We start from the raw sequence: 19,884 nt of genomic DNA, 5'->3' as shown, positions 1-19,884 counted from the left end.
TCCGGGGGTGCATCAGGCAAAGCATCACCAGCCAGTTAAGGGAGGGGATTGTCCCGCTCTGTTCTGCACTGGGGAGGCCTGACGTTGAATATTGTGTGCAGTCATGGGCACTGCAATATAAGAAAGATGTTAAGCTCTTAGAGAGTGTCCAAAGGAGTGCAACAAAGATGGTGAAGGGCCCCTAAGGGTGGCTGGGCACTGGAACAGGCTCCCCAGGGAAATGGTCACAGCACCAAGGCTGACAGAGTTCAAGAAATGTTTGGAGAATACTCTCAGGCACATGTTGTGACTCCTGGGGATGGTCCTGTACAGGGCTAAGGGTTGGACTCGATGATCCTTGTGGGTCTGTTGCAACTCAGCATATTGTGTGATTCTGTGAAAAGACTAGAGGACTCCTTAGGAACAGACTTGAGATTAAACAAGGTTTACTTGTTGCTATTATTTATTTCCTGTAGTTCTGCCTGCATCTGAAACATAGAGTTGATAAAGAATGTTTGTGTCCTGGACCAAGAGGAAAACTAGAAGTATAAAAAAACTACAGAGCTGCAGTTGCTCTACAGAGCTACATCTTGCACCAGTGACATTTCCTCACCACTTTCCTACAGCACGTACAGAAGACCACGTACTTGGGACAGCTCCAAGCAATATAGGAATGTTTCTGCCTGTGATATATATGTCAGAAACAGGAACAAGTGATCCTGTTTTTCAGGCCAGATCCTTCTTCTTGAGTGTTGACAGCTATTCACCGCTGCCTTACCTAAATGTTCTAAAACCAGACTTTGAATGTGGTAATTTTAGAATAATCTGGAGCATCAGTCCCAAATTTCCAGAAAGTACGTTGATTTTGGTTGCCTGACTGAGTTTTCACCAAGCATTCTTGAAAAAAACAGCCTGCACCCCAGAATTTCTTGCCACTTTCGAAAGTCCCTATTCCCACCAGGTGCAATGCATGATGTTATAACAGAGATGTTATCCAGCAATTGCTACATGCTGAGAGACTGAAACAGATGCAGTAGTACAAGATTAAACTCAATCTCACCTTCCCTGTGGTTTGTAGAGAATTAAGGTAACATCTCCATTATCCCTCACAACATAGAGCCTTTGCTGCCGAGCAAAGCTGCAGAGCACACAATATTCCATTACGCCATAAGGTTCAAGAATACCAGGTGTTCTGACAAAGCAGTGATTGCTGCTCCCACACAGGAGAAAAATCAACCATGGCATGAGTGTAATTTTGTCACTGCACGGTAGCTGGACCACTACAGCACGGGCTTGAGCTCTCTCAGTATTGGTGCACCTGGAAGATTCTAGGGAGTTGGACACGAAACACCATTTTGAACTAAAACTCTGAAGTCTCCTCTCTGTGGGGTGTGTGCATCCACAGCAGGACAGTAGGGAAAGGCAAACAGGAGTTTATTGCTAGAGGAGCGCTCTTCATGAACAGATCAGTGTATTAAATACATGCTGACTGTGGATACAGCATCTCAGGACGCCAAGGCAAGGCAACAAGTTCAAAGATAGCACCTGGTAAAAGAGGAAATGCCCAAATACCTAAAAACTTACCATTAGAGAGATTGACATGCTCTAACACCAGTAAAGCAAACCCATGTCAGAGTGCATCAAGCTCCATCTGACAGCTCTGGAACTAACAGTTAATTGCATTGGGATTGAGCCTTCCCAGATTTTTCCTAAATTTGTGCCAACTACTTAATAGCATAAACTGCAGGGAACAGACTGAGTGAGGCCTGGTTTATACTTAACAAACGATCAGCAAAATTTTCCTGTTGGATAGAAGTATGCGAAACAAACAAAAAGAGCCTGTATTCCCCTAACTGACAGTGCCATGCCAGTCCTTGGCTCTCAGTTGTATCAGTTAAATATCCATTAAGTGACACATTTTGTCTGAGTTGGGAAACTCATAAACTATGCTGTGCTAAGAAATGTTTCTTACAGAAAGGTAATGCTGATGTAAAAGGCACCACTCAGTTGTTTCAGCAAAAATTTAAGATAATCTTTGAACAAAGTCTTTGCTCAAATGGCTTTTCTGCTCTATACAGGGATGGACTACATACCTTATTTGGGATGGATCAGTATATTGATACTTATGGTGTTTATTCTGCATGACAGATGCAGGGTCAAATACCTGAACGAACTGTGGTCTCAGTCAATCTACTTAAGGATTGATGTCCCATTACTGCTAGAGCTCTTCTGAACTAATGCTGACTGTCTTTCCAAAAGGAAAGAAAAAGTAATTAAAAGGTTTCCAGACAAGATTCTGGAATATGAAATACAAGCCAACGTAAAATGGCGTCTGAAGTCTTTTCATCTGCAAACCCAGAAGAAAAAGTTCAAGACAGAAAAGAAAATACACAACAACCTAACTACACTTGCCAAGTTACCCTTGTTGCTGTGTTGCAGTGCTGCGATCCCAAAATCTTCCTCCTCCTGAACTGTTTACAAGCTTTTGCAATGACACTAAGCAAACACCAGCATGGCAGAGTCATGAAAACGGGATACAACAGTCTCTAAAAAACCATGGAGTACATCCTGGCACAATGCACACTCATTCAATTCCAGCATATGCGGTGGTGTGAAGAATGATTTTAAAAATCCCATACTGTTGCTCTGGTGCTTATAGATATGGGTTTCAAATGGTTCAGTCAATATTGCATTCACACTTCTGACTGCATCTTTGTTTCACTCATTTTTGCTCTTAGTCCAGGAAGAAATTGTGTGAGGAAAGAAAATTATTTTTATAAGCAGCTGTATAACTTACAAATCTTTCAGTAGTTCAGGTCAGAAAACGTGCCCCCCTAATTCCTTTTTTTGCTTAAAAGATTTGGTAAGTGATTTTGTCCATAATCTAAAATGGATTTCCTATCTGTAAATGTGGCCAATTCTACCTATGGCTCAATCAGGATCCACTCTGCTGTGGCATCCTCTACTCTCAGATGGGGATAAGTTTCATGTAACTCTTCAGACTGACTAATTAACCACAAAACAGAGGTGGCTGAAGTGCTGGCAGAAGTCAATTAAAAGGTTTTGCTTATGCGAGATCAAAATCCAATGTTTTCTAGCATTTTTCATCAACCTTCGGTGAGTCAGGGAAAAAAAAAGTATTAAAGTTTTGAATGTACCAAAGAACCTGCAGCTCCAGGTGGAAAAAATGCAATTTTCACCAGACTCATGATTCACATCTGGAGTTAACAGAGACCACAGCTGCAGGTGGCTCACCTACAGAGACCACCCAGGCTGAGGGAGTCTGATGCTTCAGGTTCCCAGATCAATTGGGTGTCCAGCCAGTCAGAAATTCTGGAAATACTATAAGATTTGACCAGGGTTTACAAGCTCTGGATGCCAGTCTCGAGATTTTCAAACTGCACACCACATCTCTTCAAGACAGAGCCTTGAAGATAACCTTCCCCTGGGGTTCCCCTTGCCTTTCAGCATAACTCCTACTAGTTGTCCTTCCCAAAAATTGAGCATCAAGCCTGACAACAGCTGAGGATCCTGGTGCTTTCTACCATTGCCCCATGTAGTCTAGGGATACATCTCTCTATCTGTGTCTGTCCCACAGCTGTAGATTCTTGGAGCCTATCTCAAGACTTTCTACATCTTGACTTGATAACCTAAGGATCAGAGGCAGTGAAAGTCCCTGCAGAGGCAGGACTTACAGGGGCTCTGCCCTGTAGCAGGCAAGCAGGACTCCCTAACAGCCTGCTACAAATGCAGAGAGAGTTCAAAAGAAACCTAGCCTTTGATATATTGGGAGTTCACTGAGCCAAAGTTATTTCAGAGAAAACATTTTAGTGAATCAGCGTCTTTTGAGAAAACTAAGCTTTGGCAATGCATGAGGAGAATTCCCAGAAGCTTCAGTAGAGAAAGCTATCTGAAGTCAAGCTATGGTCAGTCTCATCCCAAATGCAAGGACAGCGCAATTATAGTGGAAACAGGTAAAGGCAAAGCTGAACAGAAAGGGTTTTTATAGGCTAATTGTTGGCAGTAGCTTTAGAGGAGGATGAGGACTGGACTGCTGGCACATTTAGACATCTCATCTCTGGGAGCAGTTACTTCCCATTTAGGCATTATGGTTGTGATCAAGTGAAATGCATGGAAAAAGCACTCCTTGACTTCAGCTAGCTCTAGTCTGGGCTCATGAGGGACATTTATTGCTGTATGACCAAGGCAGCACATGAGGATGGTAGACTGTCTACTTCTATGTGTTTGCACACACAAGGCTGTGGGTAGAGCATGTTGGGTACAACAGAGGTTTGAGACTGACTGCTATAATACAAATTAAAAGTAGGGTGGAAAAAATAGGGCCAATTATTTCTAAAGGTTGCCCAAATGCCTCAATTGATCATACTAACTTTAGAAAGCAAAAGGCACTATGTATGCTTGACAGGTTTGTTCCTCTGACAGGTACATCATGTGCTTGTGATTCCTGTTTAATTTCCTTCTTTAAGAATATCTCAAACTGTGTTCCTTGTGGGTGTGGTGGAAAGTGGAGGCAGAGTCATTCTTCTCTGAAGGAAAATACAATTACCCAACTTCTTTAACTGCTCAAACAGATGATGACAAGTGAACAGGCATTCAATGCTCCCCACTAGCTCCAGTTTAAAACAAAACACTCTGCATTATACATTCTGTAACAGATCCCTAATCCCAAACTCCCTATAGCAGAAGGCAGCCAGGGGAAAAAAAAAAGCCCCTTTTATTTTGCCTGTATTTTTCATATTGCAATGTGCTTTTTTATCTCATTGAACTCAGAAGAAAGACTTGCACACATGAAGCTGTCCTGCACAAACTGGGTTACTACTGGAATACGAACAAGGGTCACAGAGGCAAGGGACAAGCGTGTGTTCATGCACTGGTGGTCTTTGACAGGTGCCAATCATTCCTGCAGCTTGTTCACCACCTACACACTGTAAAATATACACACACACACTTCTAATCTGCTCTCTTTCAGCGTTAAAGCCGACAAGTGTGTGGTAATGCTCCAGGTTAAAGATAAACACAATCAGGGCGTGAGTGTGTTTTAAACAAGCATATGCAGTGAATGTGCAAAGGACAATCCACATACATGTGTATATATTCATCTATACACTGAAACCTGCATGTTCAACAGCGAGTAAAAATACCAGCATGTATATGTTTTGGGGAGATTTAATTTCCTTTATTCTTTCATCTTTTTTTTTTTGACATGACTACAAGGTCCTTTGGGTTATTCTCTTCTTGCAGCAATATGCCAATCAATCAGAAGAATAATAAATGAGTGCCAGCAAGTTCACACAGTGCTTCTTAATCAGGGAGTCCTGGAAAGTTTGATGAATGCTTTGAAACCTTTTCTTTGGGACTTCTGTTTAATAAATGGAAATAATTTCCCTCTCGTTTGCTATTTTTAACATAACCACGTCCAAAATCTTGTCTGCCAGTAACCTAGATTAATCTAAATGCATCTCACTGGTGATATCCCATGGTCTTGTGTTCATTTGTACCCAATGGTAGATGTACTCAGTGGGATTCAGCAGCAGCTTAACACCATTTCCACTGCAATCAATAGCAAAACTCCTAAATACTGGAGCTGGAAAACAATTAGGCCACTATTGAGTACATTAGAAAAAATATCGATTTGGTGACATCGAGGTTTAGTGTTGGTGAGTTTGGCTTTGTTAATGTCAGGGAAACTGCCCTTGTTGTGATCAAAGCTGAACTTGAACCAAGTTACACTATTCAGTCCAATTCTATCTCTGCCTCGGATTTAGCTTCTCCCTGATACTGTTCTGATATTCTAGTAATCATTTCTGTAGACCAGCCTGCAATCAGCAGCTGAGGACAGCTAGGTCAGCCAATATCACAGTCTTTTCTTTGAAAAATCTGAAAACAAATTCCAAAGAGAAGATGCTGTTCCCAAGTATTACCTTCTTTAACTTCGCTTAGGGGAGCCTAAATTTCTGCTTCCGCAGACACCTTGCACAAGTGCCTCTCTTTTATGCTCCAGACAGAGACATGTGACTTTTTACAGATTTTCAAGTGTGTGATGGAAATTCACAGCTCTGTGGATTTTAAGGCCAGAGAGGTTGCTGCATTAATCTAATCAGAGCTAATAGCACGGATCAGGAAACTATTATCAACTACTTCCTACTTCAAGTCCAGCAGCTGAAGTCGAACTAGGATCTCGGGTCTAGAAAAACACACAGAAGTTTAAGAGGAAGTTTAATAGTCTTTCAGGGGACAAACTCACTAGAGCTTTGGGTGGCTAGTTCCAATTAGTAACTTCATCCAGTGATCAAAAAGGCCTAGTATTTCTACATTCAATCTAGTTACAGCTTATAACTATTAGTTTCCAATACACTTTTTGTACCCAAGACTGTAATACCCTCTGTTATCATGTGCCTATCCTCCTTATCACTCTTTACAGACCATGATGAAGCTATGTCTTAACCTTCTCTTTAATAAACTAGGTGGATTGAGACCCTTGAGTCTTATAAAACCCAAGCTCTGATTGTTTACTTATTCTCTCAGATACTTTCTAAATTTGCCAAATTTCTAAACTTTTTCCTTGAAGGACAAAGAAGGAAGGGAAAGACTCAAAAGTAGGATAAGGTAGCAGAGAAGTAAACACCTACTGAAATAGAAGCTCACAAAGAAGCAAGAGATGACAAAAAGACCATGCAAAGCAGTGCCCATTTACAAGTATGCTTCCCCAAGTTATCCTGTCAATTCCAAGACGCTGATACTCGATTCTCCTACCTATCCTTCCACTCAATTATTTCAGCCAACCAGTGATTTCCATTAGTGGTTATTGCAAGACCTTCCCAGCTTAAGAACACACACTATGCCTTTGCAGAATTTTTTGGAAGCAGAGCTCATTAGCACTAAACCAACTGACAGCCTCCCCCAACCCACTACTCGTGTCACAATTGAGCTCCGCTAAAGTAGGACTGTGTTCTTTCCCATCCCCCGCCCTGGAAATATCTGCCTTGCTTCAAGGCCAGCACTAGAGGACTCAGAAGAAACAAAAGGCACATGGACACAAAGCACACATATGGAGCTCTGGGCTTCAATCATCAAGCCTGGGACATCTGTGGCTTTCTCAGGATGCCCGTGTGTTCAAGTAATTAGACCAGGGCCAGCTGTCCCCTTCCTGCTCTTCACCCTTTATGCTCCCATTGCTTCTACTACCTCTGTCTGTCCAAAGAGTATGTCATCTGATGGATCACCAAATGAGTAGGTTTTTTTGTTGTTGTTTATTCTTTGGAAGGAGGGAGTGGAAGAGAACTGGTGAGGCAGTAAAGAGGAGACAGGATTCTCCTGACTATGTCTCATGAGACACCTCAACGTTTCCAAACAAGCTTTTGCCACATGAGAGGAAAGATTTACTTTAACCTTTATATTCTGCAGTTATAAACTCCAAACACTTGTACTGGTACTGAAAATTAAACCATCAGTAGTGAACCCACCTGCTCAGGAAAGCTTACTGCTTTAAGGACACATTCAATTCTTGTATTCTGGGCCTAATTTCCCTGTCAGCGATCCAGAAGTAATTCAGGGAAATCAATGAACTGTATTTCAATCTCAAAATGCTCACTGCAACACACTCCTTTCTGAAATCTTTCTGCCAATTTGTGCTAGAGCAAGCTAGAGGTACGGTGGGAGGCAGGTCTCCACATCTGTGGGGGTTACCGCAGTGCAGTTGAAGAAACCCAGATGAAGCTTTTACCAGTTGCATGAAAGCAGGAGCGAGAACAGAACCAACCCTTTGTTCTCAACTGTGAAATTACATTTGTAGCTTTGCCCCAAAGCCAGGCTCCCAAACAGGCCCAAGCTGGAGCTGGGAAAGGAACACTGCTCCCCAGCCTGCATTTAGAGAGTAAGGACATGACAAAGCAAAAGGCTCCCATGTGCACTAAGCAGCCCTGTCCTTTGACAGGGCAGCAAGTGCTTGGATGATACATTTACTGCAGCTTGTGCTGCAGCGTGCCTGCCCGTGTATCATCTCCATAGCAGCAGTTCTGCTAATTGAGACCAGCTGCTTCAATTCCAAATTTTTCTCTCCAGAAATATCGATACTACGGCATTATGATTAGAAAGCACTTTACCAAATGCCTCTCAATTCTGCACAGCTCAGATGAAGAGCAGCTGCAGAGAGAAGGGACAGTTCCCTGAACATACAGAATAAAATACTGCAAAAACACTGGAGAAATGAAGGCTACAAGAAGCAAGTCAAAATAGAATAATGATGACAAGGAAAGCAGCCTGCTGTATATGCTTGTGCCTGTCACTTCAGATGTTGAAAGGACCGTGAGCAGACTTCTTCCTTATGCTCTAGGATAAATGGCCACAGCACTGCACTGTTACAGCTTCATGTGGCAGGTGTGCATGTTTGTCAGATCCAGTTTTTCTGTCCAAGGCTGGATTAAAGCAAAATCCATCAATCTGGGCCTGGCTTGGGAGAGTAGATATGGTCTTGAATCATTTGGCTCCAGGGGCTGTTCTGCACAGCCCACTGGCAAAGAAAGTCAGTAGAACTGATAAGCTAGTGGGAAGCTGCACAAGGTAGGAACACCACCACAGTACTGTGACTTGGTTTCACTGTTGGCTATTTCCCTGCGGTTGCTGACTCCACACAGCAGGCTGTCAGCTGGATGCTTCGCAATGGTCACACTGGGATTGCCAAAAACTGCATTTTTCCCCTCCAGACAGACTGGATTAAGCTGGCTAACAGTACAGTCAATTCTAAATTCACTTAGAAGTCTCAGGCCCTGTCTGTGACCAGCAGACAGAGGGCATTCCTGAAAAGACATCTGGTTACTGAATTTATGCAAGAACTGGGCAAACCACTTCAATCCCATCTGTTGTTCCAACTCCTGAGCACAGAGAACAGAATCCTTGAAAGAGAAAATCTTACCAAGAAGGGTCTGAAAATGAGAACCACAATAAAACATGTGATTTCCTCCTGAGAAAGATGCTGTACAATCCTACAGAAAACATGGCACGCTTCAGCATGTGGCTGTGCAAACAAGGGCCTAACACACCATTTCACAACTCCAATTTCATACTACAACCGAGGTAATGCAACACAACTAAAGCAGAGAGATTGCTTTGCTATGCTAAGTGATTTGCCTCCTACTCTGAAAATCAATGAGGTAAATAAAATGTTTTATACAAATACCAGACAGTGTCTCTCAGAGAACAAAATGCTCATGTTTGTTAAAAATATTCCTATTATTTTACTCTGGAAAATATCCAGTGTTTAGTGTCTCATTCAGATTTTACCATTTGCACACAGTTTTCTTACCTATTTCACTTTCTAACTTTTGGTCTATATTAGAAGTCTGTTTGAATCCACAGTACTGCAGGAGAAGGAATATATCAATGAAATTCCAGAAAGGTAAAGTCTGAACACATTACAATGGAATGTAAACTTTCAGAATTCTTCTCTGAAAAAAAAATAAACTTATATTTTTTTGTGTAACATTCACTGACTCTATATTAGCTGAAAATCCATTTTCTTTCTGCTCTGAGTAAGATTGCTATACTTGTGCTTGGAAACAGCTGACACAGAAGTCCATATAGGAAACAGCAGTATAAACTTATATGCTCTGTGTGCTTCTATAGGGAAGTTACCTCAGCAAAGTGCTCCACGCTGCACACAAACCTGTTAGCGTAATTTGCAGGTGACAGCGTGATGGAATTCGTTGATTGCACTGCAGTTGTGTTCCTTCCCATCAAGATGAATTTAGCCTTTCTAGTCACCAAATCACATGCATAAACTGTTATGCATACATTTATTTTATTTTTAGGTTTCCAAGATCAATCAATGACATTCATGTGAGGAGAATCACAAGGCTAGGTAAAAAACAAACTAAGCTCTTCTGAACACTAACAGTCATTGGGACCATTGGGACAAACACCTTGATGGTTTCCAATGGCACAGTTCTGTGGATTGTAAACAGAATTACAACAGCTCTAAACAGTCACAGACCTTGGCACATCAGATCATAAAGAACCCATGCATCAGAGCAAGCAGTAGGAGTATTCAAGTAACAGATTTACTAGCCTCTGTTAAATCTCCTCATGCTGACATTTGTACACCTCAGTCTGCAATGTACCGCAACCACACAACTGCAGTGGTGGAAGTCCAATGCCCAACACACACCTGCCCCAACAGAGAAGCAAGACCTCTACAGCTGACCGTTTATTTTGTTCACAAAGCACAGGCATACTCCCATTTAATTTCAACTGCCCTAGCCTTCCCCATAACTAAATTATTGTTATTATGCTCTGCATAATCCTAGTACTGACAGGGATGTTTGTTATACATAATTAAAGATATTAATTTTGCATGGAACAGAAGACACAGAGCCAGGAATTTAATTTTTTTTTTAAATCTCCCATTAGAAAATTACCTTCATTAGCACCGACTCACTGAGCTTCTCTCTGTTGACAATTTTTATCGCGACCTTCTGACACGTGACACAGTGAACCCCCAACTTCACAAGCCCTGCAGGAGAAACAGAGCAAAACAGAAAGGAAGAATCGGTTAGAGACAGTCGTTGTTGAGTTCTTTGCTATTAGAACACCATCCAGCACTTAGCAACTTATATGCAAATAAATTCCCACCAGTATCTTCTCCAGCCAGATAAGGTCATGTGAGTAACCATGACTCCACATCCCACATTGTGACCATTCAGCTGTGAAGCCACCAGCATCCTTGATGCTCCTGCAGTTCCTGCCACTAAAACTGTGTTTCTGATGAAACACTGTATTCCACCTCGAACAACTCAAAGTGCATTCTATCAATAAGAAGTTCTGCCAATTGAACCACACTGGACTAAGGGCTTTTGTTGACACCTGACATCAACAAAAGCTCACAAATCAGCAAAACTAGATGGTCATATGTTTGCAGTGTAGACGTAGCTTCTGCTGTTCTCTAGCTCCTTCCAAAGCTTTTATGATCCTAATAAAAAGGTACTTAATTATGGTTTCATTTACTATTTTAATTTACCCTCCTGGATAAACTTAGGACTGCAATGAATGCCACTGTGGTGTGGACGAACATCAGCATATGCTGATACAATTCTAAGTTCTTCTTACTTGTTATTACTTACTATATCCTTATCCTCAAATAATACAGAGTGCTGTTAAGTGATTATATTGGCAAAAGGATATGGATATCCCTGACGGGATCAGGATGTCTGAACTACCCCCAAAATATGGAACAGAACCCCAAGACTTAAAAAAAAGAAAGAGCTAAGTAACATACATGAAGCATTACCTTCTGCAAAATTTTCATCTTAATCTGCTGACTTGCATGAAAGTGCATTAAGATAACTCCTACAAGTGAGTTTAAGATGGTACCCTGAGCTCTTAACTCTACTGCCATTAAGAAAATCTGTAGCTGGAAGAATTGTAGGTTATTCAAGTGAGATCATGTTGGCTTCAGCTTTTACTCTTGTCAAACATGCACATGAAGCACAACACCTGATGGGCTGGATCCCATCCCACTCCACACACTATATGCCAAATTGCCATTTAGTTTAATTCAGTTATAACAGAAGTAAAGAGAAATTGCACCTCCCTGGTGTCACTAAGACCTGCTGTGCTTTGCAGAGTATTTATGAGCAATGACATCACAGAGTAGGAAAAAGCCTAACTTAGCTAGCAGCTCCTAGGCTGGGCTGCAGTTAAGAAGCCAACCCATTCCTTGGTGCAAACCGCAGAGCCAAACAAATTGCTTTATCTGGAATTTCAACACCAGATTTGCAGTCCAATGAAACTCCGAACACAGGACTTCACATGTCTTACTGAAGGATAAATACATAGACTACTGCCTTACTACAAACTGGCTCCAATGAAGCGAACTAGAGCTTCTTCAGGGACTCCAGCAGTCTCCTGTGGGTACTTGTCCATGCTTTTTCTACACAGTTAATAATAAATTTGGAACTATTAATCACTGGTTATTAAGAGGAGAAATAAACTCCCAACTTGCTTCCAGTCACATCTCTTTTACAGCATGCTCAAGTCTTCTGGATATTTCTAGTCACATAATTTCTCAGTCTCATTTGGTTAAATGCTGACCTCCTCACTTTCAGCCATGACATAAACAAGTCACAAAAGTTAAGAATGCAATGCACTGACAAATCCATTTGAAAATGTGTAAGTGTGTCCTCAGCCCAAAGCAAATGAGAAGCACAGCTGGGGAAAGATGCTGTGATGTCCAGCCACACTCACTCTTCCATATGGTTTTTTTCTATTCAATTTATAATATTAACCATAGCACTACTGGCTCTCTGTTCACTGTTCAGAGCAGCTGCAGCCTTCCTTACACTTCTTCCCTTTGGCTTTGTTCTGTGTTTGGATAGCAACTACTTGGCACCACCCTGCTGAAACTGTGCACACTGTTTCAATCTGTGCCAATTGCTTCCTTCCTGCTTCTAGTACAAATTGCAGCTCTACATCACTCTTGCAGCATGACAGCACTTTTTACACTGTTCTCAGTTACTTTCAAATCTCAGCAGAACTTTTAGCTCAGTCCTCTATATCGAGACTCCTGGGATCTGTGGCACAGTGTTGTATTGTAACATGGTGCAGACCAATTATTTTCAGAGGTCAATGAAGGTGAGAAACAATTGTTCTCTGAGTCTTCACCAGTGATATACCAGACTTGTGGTATCTCACACTTCAGGGTTTGATTTCCAATCTTGTTGCTCCCAAATTAAGACATCTGTTTCACTGAACGTGGCTTATTCGTGAAGTATTTTTCTTTTGTCCTCCCTGAAGCACCCCATCATTGAGTCAGAGAAGGGTTTAACCATGAGCTTCTGGGACACTGTCATGCTGTACAGGCTATCTTCACAGTGTCCTCTGTCTTTCTAGCTACTAACTTAGAAAATCAAAAATTAAGTTTAAACCATTCTGTTTACTCAAACGAAAAGTAAATAAACTGCTAGAAGACACCAAGACTTCGCAAAAATAAAACTCAGTCACACTGATTTTATACTAATTAATTTCATCACCCTCAAGAAATCATTCTTGATTTACACCATGGTATCAAAGGACAGAATGAGAAAACGTGAGATTTAATGCAGTATTCCTCTTCTCCTGATTTGCATTTTAAAAATCAAGAAAAAAAATGCACTGTCATCACTGTTTTGTGGAGACAGAACTTTCAGATAACTCTCTGAACAGCCCAAGACAGCACTTTTCACTGTACTAAATTCAATGAATGTAATTTTAGAATGAAAATAAAACATGCCGCTCTGCCTTGCTTCCTCCCTCCTCCCCGAGCCACTTCCTTTCACCATTTCCATGCCAGACTAAGCAAAAAAAACCCCAAAACCCTCTTAGTAAGTCCATCTATAGGATAACACTCTCCTGCTACTATGATGAAAGCCTAATTGAGTTTGTACTCAGGACTTCTGTTTCTGTCCTGTAATTTCAGTTAAGTGTAAACTACTGAGAGATGGCTTACATGTGGATTTGAGTTCCTGTGGGCTTCTGATTCTTAAGTCCTTTTAATGACATGGAGAACATTAACTATTTAAGATGTATTATTTATCTACATAATAACAGACCTATGAGAGAATAAGAAGCAACTGTGTGACTGAAGTACTGAGTTGTTACAGAAAAAACTGAAGTGGCAGAATTGTCTGTTTAGAAACAAGGGTCCTGTGTTTGCAGGGTTATGGAAGAGGCTGTGCATCTTCCACTTTTTCCTCTCCTGTATATTCAGCTGTAAATGAACATCTCAAAACTATACAAATCCTCCAATACAAATGTGTCAATAAGTTAGGTACTTATTTGTAAAGCTTATCTACACATTCAGGCCAGCATAGGTACCTGTGTACCTCTGTCTTCCCCAAAGGAAAATAAACAAGGCTGCTGCTGCTAAGAGGATATTTTGCACTGGCTTGGCCTAAAGCAAATCTGCCAGGCAACAAATAGAGTTTGAAATTGTCAGCTTCATGAATAATTAACTCCTCAAATGCAGGCATGTAACCTTCACGACTATTAAAGTTAAGTCCTGCCTGTCCTGACAGAAAATCTAAGATGCTGTGGGAATCAACCACTTGCAGTTTCTCTCAACCACCCACATAGCTGTACACACACACATTCCTTCAGGCACACTTCAGATCCCCACCCACAGGTCATTCCTGGGGGCTCGTGGACACTGACACACTGGGGCTTTCAAATAGGTTGTTGCATCCTGGAGCTGGCTAGAAGCATTGGGCTGCTTTTGATCTTAGCCACTGAACTGCACCAGAACCGGCCCTATAACTGAAGGTGGAGAGTAAAGAAGGAAACATGAAAACACTGAAAAGCAAGGGGATGTGTAAGTTAACATGGACTTTTTATCCTAAGTTAAAGGCACTATTTGAAAAAGAACGAGCATGAGGAACCCTACATGACACAAGAGAAAGATTCCACTGACGAAGAAGAGCAAAGGGAAGCATACAGGTCTGAGACAGCCTAATGCTGCAGCGACCTGCTAGTAACCACACCTATGAATTTTGCTGCTCATAAACTCCCACTCTGTGGATGCTCAGAGATACACAGATCTTTTCCGAAAAGGATAGGAGTTTATATGATGAGCAAGGGACAGAGTTAGATCAGCTGGAGAGGTGGACAGTCTCTGAAGCAGTTCAGAGAGAAAATCCTTCTTTTCCCCAAGAAGAATGTTATATGGGGATGGAGAAACAAAAGTTTCCCTCTAAATGAGACAATCCACTGTGAATCCATGACCACAGCATAATGGCCTATACTGTAACTGGCAATCACCTCCACAACTTTTCAGCCAAGAACAGGATTCCAGAAAAGGTTGATTTACTTTTGCCTTGCATTTTGTGCAGTAATTTTTCTCTAACACAGACTGAATAAAACACTAAGAGCTGGTGCTCTTCACAACTGCATAAATAGTAGCATCTTACTAACAATCCTGTTATTAAAACTCTTCATTAGAGAAAGAAACATTCTAGGAACAAGAGAGAATGTTTTCAGTACTATCCAAACCTGAAGTCTGCCAGAGACACTGATCTGAAACAAATCATCATTTTAAGTGAGAGAGAAAGTAATAAATAATGAAATATCACTGTTGTTTAAATACAGCACTTATGGTATATCCATTGTTAATAACGTTCCCAGTCTTTCAGAAATGTTAAACACAAGTAACTCATTATCCTGATTTTTAACCATTAGGCCAACAACTACTTTAAGAAGTGGAATGAAAAATTAGGTACATTTGCTGTATTTATTACATACAATTTTTCCAGTGGCAAATGGAAGTCTTTTGTTTTCTTTTAAAATAAAACCAACCAAATGCCCTATTCATAAGCATTGATAAATTTCTGTAGTAGGGAAACCAGCCACTGATTTCAGAAGATCATCTGCACATACATGTTGCTTGCTCTTCATTTCACTTCAGTGCATTGTTGAAAAATTTAAAAAATCCAAGTGGGAAGCCCTGGTCTGGACAGTAGTGTCTATTTTGGCTGGATGAGCAATTAAAGGAATGTCTAGAGAGAAATATCACTCCTCTTTTAACTTGAGTTAGCTAATTGCCAATTAATTCAAGTCAATGAATACTCTGCAAATGTTAATCTAGGCAGTGCAGGACACTAACATTTGTGGTTTACTTCAGGGCTCAGACTAGTACTGGCAACAAACTATTTTGATTAAAGGAGGCACAAAATTCCAAGGCTAAACAAAGTCAAGTGCACTGTTTTTTAAAAAGCTTAATGTGTGTACATTACTGCTGCATATGAACTTTGTACATACAATCTTTATATACAAATAATGTAACTTAATTTATCCCCACAAATTGGAGGTTGATGTTGTAAATCTTAAAAGAATTTATGGATACTTATTCCTGAAAACTACATGCACTAACATTTGCAAGACCTGAAAAACTTCAAGGATGCCAGTTCAGAAAATCAACCACTAAAGCAAACAAAAGCATTAATACATCTCAAGTGAGGCACAGGACAATACTTAAAATGTAATATTCTTTGTCTTTACTCTCAACAGTTATCTTCACAAACACTGCAGTTTCAATTAGGGTTAAATCAGTTCGGTTACAGTGTCTAACTCTGCTGACTGCAGTAAAGTTGCTTTAGATCTGCAACAGTGGAAAATGGATTAAAATCTGGCCCACAGCAACATGATTTCCATAGCCATAAAATAAGGATAATAACACTTAGTTACTTACCTTGCAAGGGTTGAAGCAGGATTAACTGACTAATCCTTACAAAGAATGTTCGAAAGGGATATAAACCCTACGCAAGTTTTACATAGTACAACCAGAAAAACTGAATTTTAAATACAATCTGGAAAGAAAGCTCTAGATAATTTATTATTATTAGCTTCCATTTAATTTCCCAATTCTTTTAGACTGTGGAGTCCTGGTCTCCAATGATACGCATCTTATACTCCTCTTAGCTGCACTCAAAAGAACTTTGTTACTGAGCATCCTACTTACAGAAACCAATAATTGTCCTTAATTACTCAGTCTTCTCACTGAATAGATGTTTATTTTTCTACAGCAATTGTTATCTCTAATTATTGCATTTAAAATAAACAGAGACTTAAGGTAAATTATATGATATCAATTTATAATTGCATATGGGAAAAGGAGGTATAGGAGAAATCTAGAAATCTAAAAGGATGATGATGAAGCTCCCAGGTGGGTAGTGAAATAACCTGACCATGGGCTTTTCTGCAGCACTATAAGGCTCTTCTAGCACTATAAGGCAGTTCTGAGGGCTCACACAATAACTGTTTATAAAGTGCATAAACTCTAATTACGGTAGGACCAAAGCCTGAGTTCAAATGCTCAGCAGGTTCATCAGTGCTGAGATTCACATACCTCAGGTCAGAGCACAGGGAAGCTGCACACTAATTTGCTATAGCCTAGATTTACTCTCCTGAGTTACAAGCACTGTCAGATGTTTGCTGGCTTGGCCAGCCAAAGGGACACACTCCTAAACTCAGAGATTGGTGAGAACAATGCATCAGCTCAGATGTGACTGGATCCACATGGCTGATATTACAGAACAGGAGACACAGACGTGTATAGATACATATACACAACAGCTCACCAGGAGCAGGTTTTACACTGTATGCCTCAGAGATTATGGTAGGATCATCCTCCAAGCTCAGCAAGATCAAACACAGAGAACCAACATCACCTCTATTGATTTCTATCTTGGGCTCTTTCTTACAATATTTCATAAATCAATACTTCTCAGAAACCCTCTGTGCCCCCTGAATATAGCAAAGAACATGACTGTTGAGTTCTTTCGACATGGAATCTTTCCCATCTTACCAGACACACCTACATATCTAAAGCCCCCTCAGGGAACCAGGACACAAACCTTGAATTGGCACACTGGATGCTGCTTTTGCAAAATATCATTATTTCATCAGCAAAACTCTTGAAGTCCTCTGGGATCTATCAGCAGCTTGTGATGTCTAGTGGGCTGAGTTCCTATTTCAGAATAAATTTTGTTCCCACATAAAAACACCTGGGAGACTAAGCTTTGCTGCCACAGAAGTGCAGGCTTCAGCTTCCAACATGTATACTTGAAAGCATTTGGGCAGCACCCCCACCATACACAGGGAAAGAGAAGAGTGGTTTCATTGTTTTCAAATTAAAAAGATAAATTAAAATACAACAGATCTTTCCACTGATGCACCAGAAAAAAGAATCTCTTTTTTACATCTCTCCCTGCGTATTGGGAACACTGCTTTCACTCACGACTTTAGTAGTCGGCAACTCTTTTTTCCGCTTTCCAAGAGCTGTACATTTCCTTGTAAAACTCTTCTTGAGGAATTAGAAGATCCATGTTCCCCTTCAGACTTCATTAGTCCTCTGTCAGGAGATGACCAAAGACAGCCATTTTCAGGTATAGCAGGAAGCCAGCAGAAGTCTGTCTATCCTGCCTATGATATCTTTTGGAAACACGTTGTTGCAATTAGGTAACATCTGGGTAATGAGGAACAACATTCCCCCTTGGTCCAGTCATCTATTGAGAAGGGTTGATGCACTAATAAGGAGGGGACACTGCGCAGCAGAGAGAGGGTGAGGAAGGAGGAGGGGAAACAGCAGATAAACTGCTCTTCACATGTACTTTTAGCTGATGTTAATCCCATTTTCTATGCTAATTTCTTACATCTCCCCTTCTTCACCACACCTTTCCACCCTCCATCAGGAAGTCCTCACACCCTTTTGACCCTCCAACAATCACCAAGATTGTTTCAGCTAGGTTATATGTATATTAAGAACTTAATTAAAAGCAGGGTTACCATGGAAAACCTTTATACAGCAGACAGAGGTCATGCTCTTCACGAGATTAGGCTCACCACAGAACACTTCATCTACCCAGCTCAGTGCTGATACAGCTTACTTTGCCCTCTGACATCTCTTAATCACCCGCTGACAGATTCCTAACAGGATTTTCACTGAGTACGGATATGCTGCCCTTCAGTAAGGGCTCAAGAAGTGATTGGATTAACTAACTTGCACCCCTGCTTTGAACAAGGTGCCAAACAGCAAGTCACAAGCACAAGCAGCACATCTCAACTCCCATGAATTCCAGAAGGACTTCTTGATAGCAGTGGGGTATGGCCCCTACACAGTCAGAGGGGAAATGCATTGGATAGCCACTACATACATTGTTCTACAGCTACAGATATTCTTTCAAGGGCAAATCGCTCTGTATCCAGTAGAACTAGTAAAGGCTGATTGCTCGCATATCTACACCGTAAATTTAACTTCATTATCCACCACAAAACTACAGATCCTCCTCCAGTCCCAAGAGGTACTCACCACATCTATGGACATCCTACTTCTACTCCCCTCCAATGTCATAACCCCTACAGTCCTACAAATGGGTCTGGGTAGGTCTCAGTTTGAGCAAATGTTTTAAGAATTTCCTGTCCTCCATAGTGGGTTTTGTGCATTATAAAACTATGAGGCCAGAGATCTCGTGACACAGTTGTAACACACTGCTTTTCCCATTTTGCAATATGTTCTGCTGTAAAAAGTGTAGAAAATACCACATTTTCTTAATTATACTGGATATGAGAAACTCCAAGCCTCTGGTTTAGGACAGTAGGAAGAAAGACCATCTGGAAACTGATTTCTGGTTTACAAAAAGGAAAGTCACAGCAAAAGAATAAAAGAATAAAAGGTCAGAAAAATTAGACTATTATAATTTTAATGAATGGAAACAGTCATATTAAGAAAAAAAAACTTTAAAAAGCATTTCCTTTAATGTGAGAATAATGGCTCAGGTCACAGTATAGAGCTGAAAGGATTTATCAACTTCTGCACCAAGAAGAACAGGAGCTGCTTGCTCATGTTGTACAAACTTCACTACAGTCAGTTCATTGTGTTCCTTACAGAGAGAGGAAAGCAGGGCATCATATTAAAAACATAAAAAGGCCCAAACATCTCATTAATTTTAGGTAAGAGAAACAATGCAATACCTAGAGAGCATGGTCAGCTGTGCCTCCACAATAAAAAGAAGGAAAATAAAGTGACCTTAATTTCTTCTCCAAAGAAAGGTGGTTAGATGAACCTGAACATTACAACCCACCTTCTGATACCCAGTTTCATCACTTGGAAATTCATACCACAGTGGCTAAGGCTAAGTACATCCTGAAATAGAGTTCAATTTCAAACTCGGGCAGGAACTGGTGATTATAAAAGGACAGTGGTATGACACCTGTGCTGTCAAAACACATCTTTGTGTCACGCTTCTGCTCCAGGATTTCTATGCAACAACTCCAGCCTGGGTTGCTGGAAGATATCACAGTGAATTTTTCTCTTCTGGAAGGATTCACTGGACAGGATGAATAACAACTCCATGGGTCTGATTT

The 19,884-nt window shown here is 40.8% G+C and overlaps 1 protein-coding gene across 11 annotated transcripts in view; it reads right to left on the bottom strand.

The window, feature by feature from the left end:
- The window catches only part of BRSK2 (BR serine/threonine kinase 2), a 316,083-nt gene that overhangs the window by 149,717 nt on the left and 146,482 nt on the right, over positions 1-19,884 (bottom strand). For all 11 annotated transcript variants that reach the window (XM_018076101.3, XM_018076103.3, XM_018076104.3 and 8 more), the window contains exon 2: positions 10,413-10,507. In XM_018076101.3, the coding sequence (XP_017931590.1) occupies positions 10,413-10,507 (95 nt within the window). The remainder of the gene's footprint in view (positions 1-10,412; positions 10,508-19,884) is intronic.

Source organism: Manacus vitellinus, unplaced genomic scaffold (assembly GCF_001715985.3).
Source record: "Manacus vitellinus isolate BGI_N305 unplaced genomic scaffold, ASM171598v3 scaffold_30_pilon, whole genome shotgun sequence".
NCBI lineage: Eukaryota > Metazoa > Chordata > Aves > Passeriformes > Pipridae > Manacus > Manacus vitellinus.
The sequence above is the reverse complement of the archived record's forward strand: the minus strand, read 5'-3'. Positions and strand labels throughout refer to the sequence as shown.